This window comes from Caenorhabditis remanei, chromosome X (assembly GCF_010183535.1).
Source record: "Caenorhabditis remanei strain PX506 chromosome X, whole genome shotgun sequence".
Taxonomy (NCBI): domain Eukaryota; kingdom Metazoa; phylum Nematoda; class Chromadorea; order Rhabditida; family Rhabditidae; genus Caenorhabditis; species Caenorhabditis remanei.
In genome coordinates, this window is record NC_071333.1 from 10,641,561 (window position 1) to 10,659,826 (window position 18,266).

General features: G+C 37.9%; 4 protein-coding genes across 4 annotated transcripts; all 4 read left to right on the plus strand.

Moving 5' to 3' along the window:
- Positions 1 to 926: 926 nt before the first annotated feature.
- GCK72_024105 (uncharacterized protein) lies at positions 927 to 3,732 on the plus strand (the record flags this gene model as incomplete). Its single annotated transcript, XM_053735723.1, has 10 exons — positions 927 to 1,062; positions 1,114 to 1,187; positions 1,817 to 2,076; positions 2,121 to 2,176; positions 2,227 to 2,425; positions 2,469 to 2,569; positions 2,630 to 2,676; positions 2,741 to 2,998; positions 3,047 to 3,330; positions 3,381 to 3,732. 10 exons carry the CDS (start codon positions 927 to 929, stop codon positions 3,730 to 3,732), a joined length of 1,767 nt encoding a protein of 588 aa, XP_053579289.1.
- Positions 3,733 to 6,158: 2,426 nt separating this feature from the next.
- Positions 6,159 to 6,886, plus strand: GCK72_024106 (uncharacterized protein; the record flags this gene model as incomplete). The annotated part of the gene is made up of 4 exons (XM_003117560.2): positions 6,159 to 6,245; positions 6,294 to 6,488; positions 6,552 to 6,663; positions 6,717 to 6,886. 4 exons carry the CDS (start codon positions 6,159 to 6,161, stop codon positions 6,884 to 6,886), a joined length of 564 nt encoding a protein of 187 aa, XP_003117608.1.
- A 4,523-nt stretch (positions 6,887 to 11,409) lies between these two features.
- Positions 11,410 to 13,170, plus strand: GCK72_024107 (uncharacterized protein; the record flags this gene model as incomplete). Its single annotated transcript, XM_053735724.1, has 7 exons — positions 11,410 to 11,517; positions 11,566 to 11,745; positions 11,798 to 12,456; positions 12,501 to 12,695; positions 12,744 to 12,878; positions 12,926 to 13,053; positions 13,097 to 13,170. 7 exons carry the CDS (start codon positions 11,410 to 11,412, stop codon positions 13,168 to 13,170), a joined length of 1,479 nt encoding a protein of 492 aa, XP_053579290.1.
- A 1,515-nt stretch (positions 13,171 to 14,685) lies between these two features.
- GCK72_024108 (uncharacterized protein) lies at positions 14,686 to 18,187 on the plus strand (the record flags this gene model as incomplete). The annotated part of the gene is made up of 12 exons (XM_053735725.1): positions 14,686 to 14,827; positions 14,874 to 14,989; positions 15,036 to 15,186; positions 15,336 to 15,442; positions 15,491 to 15,646; positions 15,769 to 15,853; positions 15,966 to 16,069; positions 16,117 to 16,238; positions 16,424 to 16,800; positions 16,848 to 16,954; positions 16,998 to 17,766; positions 17,832 to 18,187. The coding sequence occupies 12 exons, from the start codon at positions 14,686 to 14,688 to the stop codon at positions 18,185 to 18,187; spliced, it is 2,592 nt and encodes an 863-aa protein (XP_053579291.1).
- Between the last annotated feature and the right edge of the window lie 79 nt (positions 18,188 to 18,266).

The following is an 18,266-nucleotide window of genomic DNA, read 5'->3' on the forward strand; positions in this document are numbered from 1 at the left end:
CCGATTTGATTCAGCTTTTCATTAACCCTGTTCTCGCTCTCATCCAAACACACTTCTTCAGTTTTCCTTTCTAACCCAACAAAGTCTCTCTTCAAATTCATAAGTGATGTCTGTTTTCACCATATCCGCAATACTTTGCCTCCACTCATGACGCTTCAAAATTGGTCGAAACTAAAGTATACACGATGAGAAATCATCTCGGACTTTGCGATTTAGGAGAAAGAAAGGAAGAACATCCCTCCCCACGAAAGATCTCGGCGGCAAGCAGAAGTGGGCGGGATGCGGGAGGACAAGGCAATCGTCAGGACTAATTCATAAAAACGCGCTGAAATTAGTGAAAACCGGGAAAGGGGGTTGGTGGGAGGTGCTTGTATCTTCAGATCGTATAAAAGTGAGATGAGCAGCAGTTTTGCCATGTTCGTTTGTAGTGACGGTCGAGTTTCCCACTTATTCACGGCCCCTACTCTCCTTCTCCTGTTTCTTTCCCTGCCCTCCGTGAGGGTTTAACACCGTAATCCAACAATTACATGGTGTCTTCGGATTTCTTCATTCAACTCAATTCTTCTTGTTTCCATTCCTCAATTCTTTCGTTTTCTCTATTCTTTGCTTCTTCTAAAGAGTATATTTTACAACTATAAAATCCATGCTAGTCTAGCCGTTCTGTACTAGCTTCTTTCCTATTTCTCATCGATTTGTTCCTTTTTTAGTAAAAGTGTCTATTTGAAATCAGCGGATAGTTTTGAAAATTTGATTAAAATAACTTCAAATTATCTCAAATAAAATTGCGAAGACGTAATGTAGCTTTCTAAAATTGAATTATACTAGTTTGTCCGATTATTAAGTACTAACATAGTAGGTTTTGTCATCCTCTTAGTTCTATCACCATTCCTCAAAAACCTCAAATTCCAATTCTCAATTTTTACAGGATGAAGTTACTCAACTTGTGCTTTTTGCTGTCTTCGTTACTAGCACTAACACTTGCCGAAGCGTATCATGACGGAGGATCCTGTGGAACCAATTCGATCCCTTACAAAATGGAAGTTGATAGTGAAGGAAAACCAGGTATCTATCACCCAAAGTCTCATTATCTAAGAATCAATTTGAATATTTCAGTTATATCTTGTGAAGCACCATCATGTTTCGGTATTTCATCGTCTCCGTCAAGTCGCCCAAGAGAATTGTCTGTGGTGAGTTGAGTTTAATGTGGTAAAGAAAGCGTCGTAAAAAGTTATATCCCTTTTCGGAGAGTTGTATTTTCGATTGTGTTCTCAAAGCACAACAATCGGAGGGAAACAGCTCGAAAGTGAAACGGAGAGGTCGGACAGTGTAATTTACGTAGATACATTTTATGGGAGTAGTGGTCATAGATCCGTTTGAATTGAGCTAATTAGTTGATTGGATTGAACGGAAGAAATACAGTTTCTAAATAGATCCACAAATCTCTATAGTTTCGCTGATCTTTTTGTAGAATGTCTAGTTTGTTTTGCGGCAGATAATTTTATGTTTCATCAATCAATTAAACAAGCTGCCCGATCTTTGAGACATACCCAATTAGAACACCGGCTTCACCGATATTTTGCCGATATTTGACTGTAGCTTTATTCATGTTTTTTGACGTCTCTTCCTTTCTAAATGTGATCTCATCGAGCGTATAAATGAAGAGGTAGGCAAGCAAATTAATTGACGCGCGCGCGCGATCAGAAGTACATGAAACAGGATGACCGGAACTGTCCAGGACATATGCTTGACCAAAAAGCGACGCGTTCGTCAAATATAATGGACTACGAAGAGTGACGAATGGTATGAGATTTTACAGAGCTGTGATCCATTCAAAGAAGTTGTATGTGTGGATGAACTTCAATGGACTTCGGGACTTGTTGAAATAAACAATGGAACTCATAGAACGTTGAAAACTGAATGTTGTTCTTATGAAGGAATGACAACAGCCAAAAACGTAAAAAGCATTTTCCTCGGTCCCGGACAATCGTACGTTGGTGGTTTGGTTGAGAAAGATGGCGAAGAATCTGGATTTGATCTTATCAAGGAGATCAGAAAAACTGTGAATGCAGACAATCAGTGAGTGCAATAACTTGTTCCTAGAGACAACAATTTGATTTTAGAGTTCAATACATTGTCGGAGTGTACCGTATGGCCTGCAATGCCCCATCTGACTCTAGTGAGACATTATTGAATAAATATTTTTCCTGCAACTTGTAATTACTTCAGGCGAGGAACTACCAGTGCTTTCTAGAAACAAAAGAAAGCTTCGTGAGAGAAAATACGATGACTATGAAGAAGACAGACGTTACCGTGTAGGAAGAAGACGTCCATTCGCCATGAGAAGACGTGCTCTTCTCCAGAGACTTGAAGATTACTATGATGATTATGATTATGATTACAAAATTGTCAGAAGACCTTTCAGAAAGTAAGTCACTAAAGGTTACCAAAGACAAATACAACTATTTCAGAAGCCGCCTCCCATACAACGAGAATGCATTGTGGCCTCTTCAGTACTCCGCTCCTCAACGTCACCGAACATTTGCTGAGAACACCTACAATGAGAAATCAGGTGTGTTAACTACAATGCAAGACGGAACCGCCGCTTTTTCTAACTATGGTGATTCTTCAGTAGAATCCGGTCCACTTCCTCCACCACCAAGCTCCAACTACATTGACGTAAGTTTGAAACTAACATTGCTTTCTTACCTACTGACTAACTCTAACAGTACTAACTTTTTAGTCGCAGAATATTGCGCCAGCATCGTCTGTTGTTCAATCGCCGGCCTACCCAGCAAATTCTCAAATGCCACAACCACCACCATCGGACTCTTATACCGGAACTTATCAACAACAGAACACGTACAGCAGTTATCCATCTGTCGATCAGTACGCTGCATATCCTTCCGTGCAACAACCTGCCTACCAGCAAGTTTACCAACCAGCTTTTCAACCAGCATACCAACCATCCTACAGTCCATCTTCATATTCTGGTTACTCGGTAAGAGTATTATTGCATGTTGGAAGCTTAATGACTTTCATATTTCAGCCAAACTTGAACGGCTTCTTCACAAAAATGCAATGCTTCTCTGGTGACATGGAAGTTGAAACCGAAGACGGGATCAAATTAATCAAGGACTTGAAAATCGGAGACAAAGTACTCAGTATGGATGAAGCATTTGTGACCTATTCCCCAGTTATCATGTTTTTACACAAACGGGATGAAGAACTGGCCGAATTCAACCTCATCGAAACTTCGAATGGTCATTCCATCAAGCTGACTGATAATCATTTGATCTACGTATCTGATTGCAACGCTAAATCTGATCTGAAGTACGACAAGCCAAAAACGGGTTAGAGATTGATGGATTTATTCATTTCAGATTGGTTGCCGCGAAGGAGGTCAAAACAGATGACTGCATTCACGTCACTAATGAGAACAACATTGTCATCAAGAAAAAAGTGTCCAGCATTAGTAAAGTTATTGGAACAGGAATCTATTCTCCACTTACCACCACCGGAGATATCATTGTCAACCGAGTTCTCGCTTCATGCCACTCCAACTTGGCTTTGAAATCTCTGCAACAAACTTTCTTCTCCCTTTACAAACGTACATCCAGCGTCTTCAACAGTTTGTCGTACTTCAATTCAGTTCAAGAGGAAGGACACCTTCCAGTCGGAGTTGAAACTTTGACTAGTGTCATGGACTTGTTCATTCCTCAATCATTTGTTTAGCCACGTTCCTTTAATAACTTAATATTGTTCTGATAATAATTGAACGTTGTTTAATAATGACTGATTAATCATAATATTTGCTTTTGCTTTGCTTTTTCCAAATTTACTATCATGTTAAACTATGCGGTTATTTTGTGCATTTGGTTGCAGCTGCTTTTCTTTCACTGTCACCCTGCCATGTTTTGAAATAAACATTTTTATAATATAAACAACTTCTTTAGCCTTGGAGATTTTCTTTTACAAGTAGTTTGCTGAAAAATGAAACCTTAATGGTTTCAGTACGAGTTGCATCATATCTAACTAGAAAACTATCGTTCGAAAGCTATGTTTCATGTAAAATCCACGTTTTCGTAACATGTACACGATATATGTAATCTGAGTAGATCTCCAGTGTTTGAAAAGAACTGACCGAGTGTTACAAAACATGTCGTCTCATTTTGTGTGTCAGACGAGAAAAGATAAGAAATATTCAGGTTACTCAATATCTTTACCTCAGAACCTCTTTTAGTGCACAATTTCTTTCTTCTCATTTCTCGTTGACCTCTTGTCATTTGGTCCCAATTGTTGCTTTCTCGATGTGACTGATGAGTCCCGTCTGAGCGTTTTTTCCTCCAGGCGAGACATTTTTTGCCTCTACCTGTGTTTTGTTTTCTTCAGTGACTTAGTGATGGATTTTAAAAACAAGGTTCACTGGAATGGTAGGAGAGCAGGGAGAAAATATTGTCAGGGCTCCAATTGACGTCAATGATTCTAGTTCAGATTTTTACTTTTTTCCTATAGATTATTTCTCTGAATCGGAGTAAACTGTTTCACCCCACTTACTTGGATTTCTGATAAAATTCAATAAAATTAAATACAAATTTTTATGTAACGTTTTCAAACGCCTGCACTTTCAATACATATAATCAGTGTACTTCAAATTTGTCATTTTTTTGATCTCTGTATCTTCTTTCTCTCGAAAACTACTCTAGTAATTCAAAACATTGAACAAGATAAATGATTGATGTGCGCTCTTCTCTGATCTTTCTTCGATTGCCATACAATATATATGTGAGTGAGTCGAGTTGTTACATCTCACTCGTTTCCACCTTCTTAACTCTTTTGAAATGACATCAGAGCAGAACACGGCTCTTGTACGTGTATCAAGTCGACACGAGAAAATTGAGAAGTTTCCGGATTCCTGGGAAATGACTAGGATGTACAAGCAAAATCGTCTACTTTTCGTCTCATATATCGGTTTCATTTTTACTCTTGCAGAATGGTCTTTCTATTTTGAACGTTATTTCTTATCCTTTCATCTTGTCATGCTCATTTTTGAACGTCAAGGGCTTAACATTTTACTGGTACGTCTAGTAAGGATTAGTTCTTAAGCACTGAAGTGAAGATTAGAATTAGAGATTAGTATTATGCAACATGTCAAAAAATATAGCATTTGAAAATAGAAAAAGCAGTGATATTTTTGTGCTGTCAATTTTCTTTCTCAAAATACATACGCTTTTCACTGAAAAAAAGTAGGTCAAGTAGAGTAGTAAAACGATCGAATAATGACTAGGTGGTAGCATTAATCATCGAATGGCAATGTGTCATGGCATCGCATACATACTCGACGATATATCCTAGTTGTCAGAACGCGTCAGCTGACGTTCGGAGTTTGTAAGAAAAGAGACCTTCTAGTGAGCGGAGAAACAGAGAGTCTATGGGCCATTTTCTCGGGCGATTTGCAGGTGTCAACCGCAGATTTATCAAAATCTGAATGTTGTTTCTGGTTTCCACTCGGAAGTTCATTTGAGTCAGTGGAACTTCTGAAACGATTCATCTGTTTCCAATTTACGCATTCTTTCCAAATGTTTCAAATTGAAAAATCTCTTTTAAAAAGCACATAAATCAGACTGCAAATGCGATGGAAGCAATTGCCACGAGCAATGCAACATTTCGAAAAACAACCTCACTTTTAGTGGAGTTTCACGTGTTTCAAGTTTTTTAAATGCTGTGAAAAAAAACGGAGGCAAACTTTATATTTCAAATGATAGGTAGGTTTTTATGAGTTTCATTTTTTTGTTATGCCATGAAAAATTATTTTATTTGAACAAGGTTTTTGATATTAACTGTCAGAATTCTTCATTTTTATCTCCTTGTGTTAATCTAAAACCATGAAGTAAACCCATTTACCCCGATTCGCTTTTTTTCTGTACACTCTGATCAAAATATTAGTTAGATTGGAAAAACTAGTCCTCATCATTCATACCACAAAACTCTCACCATTGATACTTTTTCGTTTTCCAAAACCCTGTTATTCCCCCCATCTTGTTCTCCTGAAAACTGGTGTAATCTTCCAAATCGTGGTCTCTCCCTCTTCATTGTCTCAACTCGTGTAATTCCACTTGTTTACCACCCATCCACAATGATTTATTCACAATAGTTTCAGCATGGGTACGGCTCAGCAATGTAGCCCGAGCGATGCATTCTTTTTTGGAGAAGCTTACACTACTTTCAACAATAGGATGCATGTTACTGTGAGTTTCTTGAAAAAATTGAGCTGTTAAAGTGTTCTCGAATTTCAGGTCGCAGCTCGTATTATTCTGGCGGTCGAATTGATAATGCTGTTCATTACAGTAGTCATTGTTCCACTGACAATTGGATTTTTCGATACGATATCTTTATTTCAAGTACTAGTAATTGGTTCAATTTGGATTATGGCAGTTGTTGCATTGAACCGGCATAGGCATACCTTACTATGGCCAATCATAATAATGAAAGTAAGTTTTTCCCTCAAAATTGTTTTTGGAAATAGTACTAGACGACGAAATCACTGTTTTCAGGTTTGTGAAATAATTCTTGGAGTGTTTCTTATAGTGATCGCAGCACTATTAGCCGTTGTTCGACGACGGGTTCTACTCCGTTTAATGCAATGGAGGATAACCACAATAGATCGTAAGAATAATGCCATGAACATTTCTTCTTCAACCTATTCGTTTTTATTTCAGATTCCAACCAAGGCATTCACATTATTGGCTTATTGCTTTTCATGTTCCTTCAAATTGTGTACAACACAATAGCTGTCCAAACACTATGGGACGTGTTTGAGTATCTTCGACAACGAACAATATTTCTATACAATCAGGAACGATCACAAGTTCATCAATATTTTTTGTAAAACGAGAAAAAAAATCTCAATGTGTTTCCTATAACTTTTATCCTTCTTACCACAATCTGATTTTTCGACGTAGATATTATATTCACCAGTTATTTATTGTCTCCATTCTTATTTCTCATCTCTTCCTTCTCAAAAATGTCTCCCAATTGTTTCGGGCCAAAATCAAAAATGTGATGTATTCAATGTGATCTATAGGGAACAAAACTTCTGAAACAATCTCATTCAGATACGATTAGTAGTGTTTCTTCTGATGTTTGACTATTCAAATAAATGTTTCAATTATTTTGAATTGGTGTTCCCTTGCCCTTTCAGTATAATGAAAAAATTAGATTCGAGTGAAAAAAGGAGTACAAATTGTCTGCTTTGAAATAGATCTCCGATTGAAATGAAATGTATCGCACTGTTGCTTCCGTGTCTTTTGTTACTGTCCCAATTCATCTATTCTTATCATTTGTGACAAGTTCTCGAACTTTTCTTCTCTTTTCAAAATTGATTACTCATTGGGAGTGGCACTTTTCTCTTGTTTCAAAATGAACTATGCTGCTTCTAAAAAAACCATTCTCTTTATTCATTTTCTGTTTTGATCAGCTCCCACATGTCACTTCCAATTATCTCTCCTTCCTTTTTTGGCGGTTTTCACAGAGTTTCAATGACATTGACATCCTTTTCGGAAATTGGGTGGCTTGGCCACCGCCAACACATGAGTATGAAAATTTGCTGTGGTGGTTTCCTTCTTTTATTTTTTCGTCATGGGTATCCGAATGAAAATAGCATTTTTCCTATCCAACTACCCTTCTCCCTTCGGGTCGTCACTTTTCTTTGAATAACAGCCGTTGCTAGTGTCAAATTACGTGTAGAAACACTTTGAAGAGAAAAACAAAGAGAAAACTTTTTTAAAGATGATTCGTTATGCTTTTGCGTTTTTGCTAGCATCAACGGGCAGTAGTGAGAAGAAAAGAACAACGTTATTTAGGTCTCTCAAACGAAACTGTTTTCAGAGGATAAGAAAAGGCAAAAAAGAAAGAGAAAACGACAATTGAATTTGAAAACCTCAAAGTTTTGGGGTAAAGCTAAAAGAAAGATATGCAGACAAAGTTATCTTTGTCGCCTTCCTATGCCAGAAATATTTATTCAAAAAACCATCGAACAACAATTTTGTGGTTTTTTAATTTTCACGTCATTCCCTTTCTCAGACGGTTCGGTTTTTCTTTTTCTTCTTGGAGAGAATATCTTCTTGAGAGAAAAATGTGAAAGAAGAGACAATAATGCGATTATTTTACTAATATGAATGCGAGAAATGTTTTTTTGTTGCTTCCATTCTTTGTTCCGTGTCTGACCTTCCCAAGTAAAATGCTAATCTAAATCAAGGCCGCACCAGACTACAAATTCCAAACTCAGCTCCACAATGTGAAATTTTCAGTAGTGCAAGGGATTAACTAATCGAAAATATACGTGTACAAGGGTTTCAGGTTACAAGAGGGACTATACACTTTTTCGTAGTTGTACAGACCGGAATCATTTTGGGAAAGTTTGATGATTTTATTACTTTGTTATCATAACCTATGAGAACGCACAAGAACTTGTTTTTCTTTTTTTGTATGACCGGAAAAAAAGATGATACTACAGCCATTTGAGACGATGTATTCTCTTTCATTTCTTTCATTCCTCATTCTTTGGGAACGCTGATTCTTTCCGATCCATTGAGATCCTTGTCTTTCATTTTTTGTGTTTATTTGCTTATCAACTTACCTTGTCGCGCACTTGACGGTATCCATATCACAAACAGTACATCAGTCTTCCCCTCATTACAATGTCTGGCTTTTATTCTCTTCTATGAAGAACACAGTGTTGACTTCTTCTCCTATCTAAACATTGTTCATTTTGTTTATACTTCAATTCGACATCAAAAAATCAAGACGGAAAAGAAAAATGACTTTGTGATTCTTCAACTTTTCAAATTGAGAAGACTCATAAAATCACTCGACTGTGTTATGTGGGTAAACATTTTGAATAATATCACCACCACTTACTGATAACACTAACAAAAATTGTCTGAAAATAAGCCAAGATAGAGCTTCCTATACATTTTTTCTACAATTGTTTCAATGTGGGCGGGCATGTGATGTGATAAAAAAGAGCCCACGTGGGTTGAAACTTAAATTGATGAAAAAAGAAAAGGACATTGCTCTATAAAACGCCCAGTTTAATCTCCCATCTGTGTTGTTTTTTTTCTCTTTAAATTTTGTGGCATTTTGTACTTTTTCCACTCTTCAAAGAAATGCTCCTCTTGAGAGAAATGTATTGAAATTCAAGAAAGATGAGCATTATGAAGTGTGAGTCCGAAGCGTGGGCTTTGCAAATTATTTCTTAACGTTGCTGCTGTTCTGCTCCTAGAGATGGCCTTTTTTCTTTTTTTTTTCTTCCGCTCTCAATTTATTTCATATCGACAGCTGTTAGTCATACTTCCAAAAAATTATGAAGTATCGTCGTTTGGTAGGGCGCCGACGCCTACTCATCACTTGTCACTGAGGGGACAGAGGTGTGTTTGACAACAGGAGGCCCCATTTCTTATCCCTAGTCAATCGGTCGCACCTTAACTTCTATCTCTTCAGTTTTTCATTTTCTGAACAACACATTTTTTGATGAATCGTGTTTGTTCCTGAGCTCTGTTTCTTGTGCTTTGTTGTTTCTGTCGGTATTTATTGCAGGTGAGAATATTTATAATCGAAATTTTTTTGTGACGATTTCCAGGTGTTACAAATATTGGCTTCTAGTCTTGAAATAAGGAAGTAACATGGGAACATTGCTATTTCTATCTGACAATTAACTCAAAAAGTAGCAAGTGTAGCTATTGTGACCAAAAATCAGAGTCGTTTTACAAAGCAATGTACTTTCATAATCCTCACCATTGAATATGAGAGATAGGGTTGTGACAATACAATATTAGTTAGCTATTCAACTATTTATTTTAGCTACATACATCAAACCACGCACAATAAAAACATTCTGGTTCAGAATCAAACAGTTATTATCTAACGTAAAGAAATTAAAAGTTCATCTTCTTATAATTGCAAAAAACGAAACGTTCGTTGCCTTTCTAATTGCCATTTCCTGATAGAGCACTAATTATTGAGTCAGAATAGAGAATTGAAATGCATGACCCAATATAGACATACAACAATTATCGTTTCTTCATTTCCTTTCTCTTTTTCTCCGTTTAACCTTTTTCTTAGTTTTGTGATACATTCCTTCAGGTTACCGCAATTTTGTTTCCAATCATAGTTACACAACAAAAAACAAAGATTACGTTGAAATAAATCACATTAAAGTGTCACAAACTTTATATTAAATTTTTCTCTTATTCCCACCGTACTTCTTTCTAGATTGACTCCCAAAAAGCAAGGTCGGTGCACCCCCAATTTTTTTTCAATCTACCCCTGTCTGACTTGTCACTTCAACTTAATGTCATATTCCATTTTTTCATCGACCAACAAAGCCTATCATTATCTTCTCACTCAAAAATAGTAGCGAATGTTGCAATGCCACAAAGCGGACTGTCACGAAATGGAAACTTACGTTATTGAAAAGGTCGTCAAATTATTTTGCGAAGTGACAGTACTTTACTTTTTGAAAGGGGCGGAGTCAGACCCGCCCCTTCCAATTTTAAATGCATCTTTTGAACTATACTGCGCAATAAATAAACAAAATCGTCTAACCTGATTTTTTTTGGTGTCTCGGATTTTTATTCTATCAAATAGAAAAACGATTTCGATCATCGGAAACAAGTTTAGTGAAATATTCATACTTTCATATTGAGTGTCACAAAAAAAAAGACAACTCGTTGAAGTTCAAAAACGATCTATTCAACTTGTCAATCATTACTCAAGGTTCTCATCGAGATCGTTTTTCTCTGATTTTTGTTTCCTTGTCTCTTCGAAAAGGGTATCCCTTATTTCTCCCTTTTTCTCATCACGTTTCTTTCTTCTACCGCTGATGTCTGAAGATATTGCAGTAATTTGTGTGTCATTTTGATTTTGTCAAAAAAACCGTTTCAAGTCATATAAAATGCCGCCAGACACACGGATTAACAAAGAAGTTGTGAGAAGTTGATCGTTGTGTTTTCATGTTTCAGTTTCCCTACTTTCCTCCTTACATTCTCATTTCATTCTTGCATGCTGATCTGGCACAATCCTCATTATTTTTTGTTGTGCTGCGGTGCCCGCCTCCTCCCAAAAATACGCTATTTTATGTGGCAAAAAGAAACATCTTGAGTCTACAACAGACAACTCTAATGAGGAATTTTTGCGTGCAACAACATAACATCTTCTCTTTTCTCTTTGTTACTTTTCATTTTATTTTCAAACAACCAACCACCAAAAAAGTAGATATGAATATTAACATTGCTGTATTATTTATGTATTCTGTTCGTTTGCATGTCTGAAATTTCTTTCATGTAACTCCCTTTTCGTTGTTCTTCTGTTCCGTTTATCATATTTCAGAAGTGTGACTTATTCTATTTTCAGATGGTCTCTTGGTTAAGAAAGAACTTACTCCTGGTGATGACGGTGGGGTCCGTCGTTCTGGGGGCTTTGCTTGGTTTTTTGCTCCGCGGATTGCAACTTTCGCCTCAGGTTGGTTATTCGGGATTACTCTAGATAGCCCGTATTTCTCCATTCCAGAACATCATGTACATTAGTTTCCCCGGAGAACTACTCATGCATATGCTTAAAATGATGATTCTCCCACTTATCATGAGTTCTCTCATTTCTGGTCTCGCACAATTGGATGCTCGTCAATCGGGAAAACTTGGATCTCTGGCCGTTACTTATTACATGTTGACTACTGTTGTGGCTGTTATCGTAAGTTTAATTAGATATTTCAGGTGTCTGACATTCAGGGGGCTATTTTCAGACTGGTATCTTTTTGGTGTTAGTCATTCATCCCGGAGACCCAACCATCAAAAAAGAAATTGGAACTGGTACTGAAGGAAAAACTGTCAGCACTGTCGATACTCTTCTTGATCTTCTCAGAAACATGTTCCCAGAAAATGTCGTTCAAGCCACCTTCCAACAAGTTCAAACCAAGTATATCAAAGTTCGGCCTAAAGTAGTGAAAAATAATGACTCGGCGACGTTAGCAGCGTTGAATAACGGAAGTCTTGATTATGTCAAGGCTTCCGTTGAGTACACCTCAGGAATGAATGTTCTTGGAGTCATCGTTTTCTGCATTGCAATCGGAATCAGTCTTTCTCAACTTGGACCGGAGGCTCATGTTATGGTTCAATTCTTTGTCATTATGGATAAAGTTATTATGAAGTTGGTGATGACCGTCATGTGGTATTCTCCATTCGGAATTCTCTGTTTAATCATGGGAAAGATTCTCGAGATCCATGACTTGGCAGATACCGCTAGAATGTTGGCTATGTACATGGTTACAGTTCTCTCTGGACTTGCAATTCACTCATTGATCTCTCTCCCACTCATTTTCTTTGTCACCACCAAGAAGAATCCATATACTTTCATGAGAGGACTCTTCCAAGCTTGGATTACTGCACTCGGAACTGCTTCCAGGTCAATATTTTTGAAGTGACCTAAAAATAATAAATTGTTTTCAGCTCTGCCACTCTCCCAATCACTTTCAATTGTCTTGAACAAAATCTGGGTGTTGATCGTCGTGTCACTCGTTTCGTCCTTCCTGTCGGAGCTACAATCAACATGGATGGAACTGCACTTTACGAAGCTGTCGCTGCTATTTTCATTGCTCAAATCAACGGAGTTCATCTTTCTTTCGGACAAGTTGTCACTGTCAGGTGAGTGGCAGGGAAATAAAAATTCAGTTAAATCACAACCAATTGCAGTTTGACCGCTACTTTGGCTTCCATTGGAGCTGCCTCTGTCCCATCTGCCGGTCTTGTCACTATGCTTTTGGTCCTCACCGCCGTCGGTCTTCCAGTCAAGGACGTTTCTCTTATTGTTGCTGTCGATTGGCTTCTGTAAGGACTATCAGCTAGAATAAAGTACACCAACAGAATTATTTCAGTGACAGAATCAGAACTTCCATCAACGTTCTCGGAGATGCTATGGGAGCTGGAATTGTTTACCATTACTCGAAGGCTGATCTCGATGCTCATGACCGTCTTGCTGCTACCACCAGATCCCACTCTATTGGTATAAATCTTTGTAATTTCAAAATAGAAATTCTAATTTTCAGCAATGAATGACGAAAAGAGACCATTGGCAGTCTACAGCAGCCTCCCAACTGACGACGACAAACTCACTCATTGATACTAAATTGTCGACAATCAATTTTGAAAACCTTCATTCTTCTCATTTTCATTACAATTTATCCGCTGTTTTTTTTTTACTGTATTAGCTTTTTCTTGCTCTTCTCTGATTGTATTTTACAATAACTTTCCTCGGTTTCATCACCCGACGCTTTTCTCCGCTCCCCACGTTTATTTGTGCAAATTACCCCGATGACCTGCTTCTAGAATTACCTTCCCGATGAGCTTTGACTACAATTAGAATGTTTCTTTCCGATTGAGTCCATTTTCAATTCTTTTCAATATACATATAAACCCGTTGCGTTATTCGCCTAATAACTCGGTGTGCCAAGGGGGAAGACCGAGAGAGAATCGTAAGGCATGTCAGGCCATAAAAGCCTTGTCCTCACCTTCTTATCATTTGCTTCGCAATGTGTTCACAGAGGCTGGTAGGTAAGTATTTTCTTCTTTAGAAATCAGGAATCCCAAGCGGAAAAAATGGGGAATAATCCAATAGAAATACAAGATAAGAATTATAATTTTTGAAGTGTTGGTTCAAAAATAATATGAGAACTGTTATGCGGAACAAATTTTTTGTATTTTCAGAGTGTGACTTGTACATTGTACTTTAGGGAGAGCTGAAGAAGCTTGATAAAAACAATACTTTTTTTATATACCTTGAAGTATTGCAAATAAGTTTTTGAATCGATGACAAGTTTACTATTGATTCCGAAAAATACAAGCGAAAATTTCATTGTAACTGCAGAAAATGTGTCATTAAATGTCCTTATACTTTCTTTTATGAATGAAAATTAGATTTTCTACCAATTCAAAAATCCACCAATTAGTATTTCTACACAATCATGTTTTCTGATCTACTTCCTGAATTGTATTTGATGTGTGAGTCGGGTGTTTGCGCGCTTTGAAAATCTAACATGAAATCAGTGTTATTTCTCGTTTTTTATTTGCATTTGACTACTTTTATTACTTGCCAAGATGTTAAAGAGGGAGGTGTATACACGTCAGACTGTTTCATTTTTATCAAAAACGAGAACCTATTAACAATTGAATAACTTTTTATCAGTCAAAACGTGGAAGATTATACAGTTCTTCAACGTTTAACCCGTTTTGCGACAGACGGAAAAATCATCTTACTCGAAAAGTCGGTAAAAGAAAAATTGGATTATATGATAACATTTTCAGTAAAACATCTAAATTTAAAAACTGAGACAGGGACTAAAATCACGTTGGAATTTCAAAGATACTTCCAAATAAAAATGTTCCCTTCTCAATTATCATATAATCATATCATCACCTTTTTGAATTGCCTAATCGATTTAAAACTACTGATAATGCCAACGACATGTCACCGTTTTCCAACAGTGCACAATGATTAAATTGGGGTGTAACCGTTGTGTGGAAATATGAAACATAAACGATGCAATAGATATGACTAAGTGAATAGAACGAGAAACAGAGAGGGAGGGTCTTGTCTTGATTAACTGAATCGTGCTCCACTCTTTGCTCCTCCAACCGGATGTATCACACCGTTCTTTTAGCCTTACTACTGGCGTTCTGCGCAACCGCCAATGCGGTCGACAGTGAAGGAACCAACTTCGTATTTGGATTCGTCAGAAATGCAAATTCGGACATCACTAATCAAGTTCTCTCTATAACAGGTACGATGGTTTTAGCAGTACAAAATTTCATTGATTTTCATTTCAGTTCTGAATCAAAATGCTCAGGATTGCTCATTCACGTTGACTTTCCGACCGGACTACCACAAAACAACGCCGCCACAAAATATGACACAATCGGTTGCTTCAATGAAAGCTCAAGATGTAAATAATATTTGAAACTTGAAAAATTCCAACAAAAAAGTTACAGTTCCCCGTTCCCAGTTGGTATGGTTGGGACTATGCCGGACAGAATGTTCAAAATGATGTATTCTTGACTTTGATTGGATATTCGACATGTCCAGTTACCGTCTTGGCTAACAATTTTGATAATGTCACAGGACAAGGAGATACTTACATGGGTGAGAACATGCTTTTTAGAAAACAGGATCTTCTTGATGTCCTACTTATTAGTTATTTTGAAAACTTCAAAATTGAGAAAAATACAGCAAGAAGTGCTAGTTATTCAACCCCATCTAGCATTTTTTTTCAAATATTCCACATTTTCCAGTTCTGCCTACCAGATGGGGCTCAAAGAGTTTCACTTTCTCTCTCCCACCAGCTGTCATCTCTACCCAACAGCATTATGAACAGCTTTACGTGCTTCCAACTACTGATGTAACTAATACAACATATTCATAACATTAACCACAGCAAATATTATAGGGAGCTACTCAAGTCCGCGTTGCTGAGATTGGAAACACTCAGTCGGAATTCACTTTCAATGTCACTTATGGAAATGCTCCAGCCGTTTACATTGGAACCCGCACTCCAGACAAACGTCCAAGAACTTATCATATCACTTCCGATAAAGATGTTCTTGTAAGATTCCGAAGAACTTTATTTACTTGTGTTAAAAATAATTTCAATAGTAACAACATTTCTAGATAATTATTATATGTTATTTCAAGATATCAACACCAATATACATTTTATTATTACAGATTGTTGCTGGTGTTACATGTGCTGGAGCTGATGTCAATTCATGCGATCATGTGGCCTATATGCCTCATCCACCACCAGCAAGCGGTAAGATTTGCAAACGGATTCTTTTTGTTACCAAGAATTGAGATAATCTAGGATTTTACCTTTGTCTGAATACAAATGAAAATATGAAAAAAGAGCAATGTGATTAATTAAGATTGCTATGCATACGACTACTACGACGATGATCATATGAGTTATCTTCCAACAACTGCTCAGTATTTTGCGGATATTCCAGGATCTTGTACGGTCGGACAGAATGTGGGAAAACTACCACAAATGCTCGGAAAGTAAAAAATTATTTTTAGATCACAGCCACGTTGAACGACGGTTCTTGGCAGACAATCACAATCATACCGAAGATGGAATCACCTCTCTGGACAATTCAAACTACAAATGCTGCGCAGTTGGGAGTTGCTTTCCATAATGGGTGAGCAGTTTCTAAAGCAAAATCTACTTTGGAAGAAGAGGAGGCTTTGTGTAAATAAGATAGAAAGCTTTAGTGGTTGATATATGTTCAAACTACGTTCATTTTGATTCATACGAAAATGAGATAATGCGATGCAAAATTCAAAACACGCATTACATCATGAATATAAACTTTATTCTTTTCAGAGGATCAAACATCCATATTGCAAGATACTATGATGGTTCGAAATTCAGCAGCATGGGAGGATATATTGCAACATCCCCGTCAGTGACTCAGTATCATGCCGATAGCACTGCTTTCTACACCAAAAACGCCAATGATTCAGTGGAGATTTACTGCACAGTTCTTTCTTGTGCATCGATTTCAATTGATGGAGTGCAAATCAAGATCACTGACACACAAGTTGTTCAAAGTGTTGATGGTGTTTCTTATTACATGTTTGTAATCACACTCGCCAATTCTGGATTCCATCAAATCAATCTGAAACAGCAGGGGCAATACTCATTCTTTGTTTATGGAAAGAATAAACAGTATTCCTATGGATATGAAGGAGGAGCCAACAGTGAGCATTCTTCTGAATTGATTCTGAAATTTATGTGCCCTTTTCAGAGCCAACATTTGTTCTTGCTCCTGCAACCACCACAACTAAAGGACCAACCACACCCACTGTTTCCACATTGTCTACTTTAACACCACCATCAACTGTTACCACTCAGGTTTGTACTTAAACCCGGGAAAATACGATAATCAAATTTATAGACACCTCCAACAACTGCATCACCACCTGCAACTCAATCCACTGCTTCCCCAACTACCCCTGGCACAAGTAAGCAAACCACCGTAACAGTTCCTGCTCAAACCACTCCCACCGTCCCAATTATTACAATTTCCACCACTCAAGCTCCGCCAGCTTCCGTAACTACGGCTGCTATTACCACCTCAACCCTTCCTCCGCAATCATCAGCATCTACTTTAACTCCATCTCCCACTCCATCCCATGCGCCCGGTACCCAATCTACAGCTACAACTGCTACTCAATCAGTGGTAACCACCACTAACACCCCGCCTGTAGTAACCACCTCTTCAGTTCAGCCTGTAGTAACTACTTCCACTCTCCCGCCTTTAATAACTACTGCTACTGCTAAACCAGTTGTTACCACAACTGTAGTAACTCAGCCTTTAGTAACCACTAATTCAGTGACTCCCGCTCCTTCTACTGCTACACCAACAACAACAGTTACGGTCCCAACCAATCCTCCAGTTACTAGTTCTTCGGTCACCACGCAGACCGTACCAACAGTGACCACGGCAACTCCACCTCAGACACCAGCTCCAACAACTGTAACGACACCAACTACAGCTGCCCCGTCACCAACAACTGTTACTACGGGTACAGTAGTTACAACTCCCACGACCAAAATCCCTATAGTAACCACTCAAACTACTCCCTCCCCAGCCCCGCAAACTTCTTCGCCGACTACGCCGACTACTGTAGTTAATCCAGTTACAACTGCTTCACCAAGCACCGGTAAGCTTTCTTTGGGATTTCAGATCATAGCGATGTATGCTTATTTTGTGTTTGCTTTTTTTTAGCTGGAACCACAGTGACAACCACAGCGCCGCCAGTTACTGTGACCACACCCACAACTGCACCAACAGTTACTACACCAACAACTACCACACCGACCACTACAAAACCCACGACTACAGTCAAGACAACTCCAACAACCGTGACAACTCCAACAACCGTGACAACGACTAAACCAACGCAAGCCGCGGTGACAACTCCGACAACTGCTCCGGTGACCACAACAACGAAGAAAACTACCACAACACTCACAACTACGACATCTACAACTACTACCACAGTTGCAACAACCACCAAGTTTTCTTCAGTGATTTCCCTGGCCACTCCAGTTGTCATTACTGTTCTCTTTTCTCTTTTTTAAAACAATTTAATTTATAATACTCATTTTGGATTTCTCTTTCACTATTTAACACATAACGATAAATCGAAAAATAACCAAA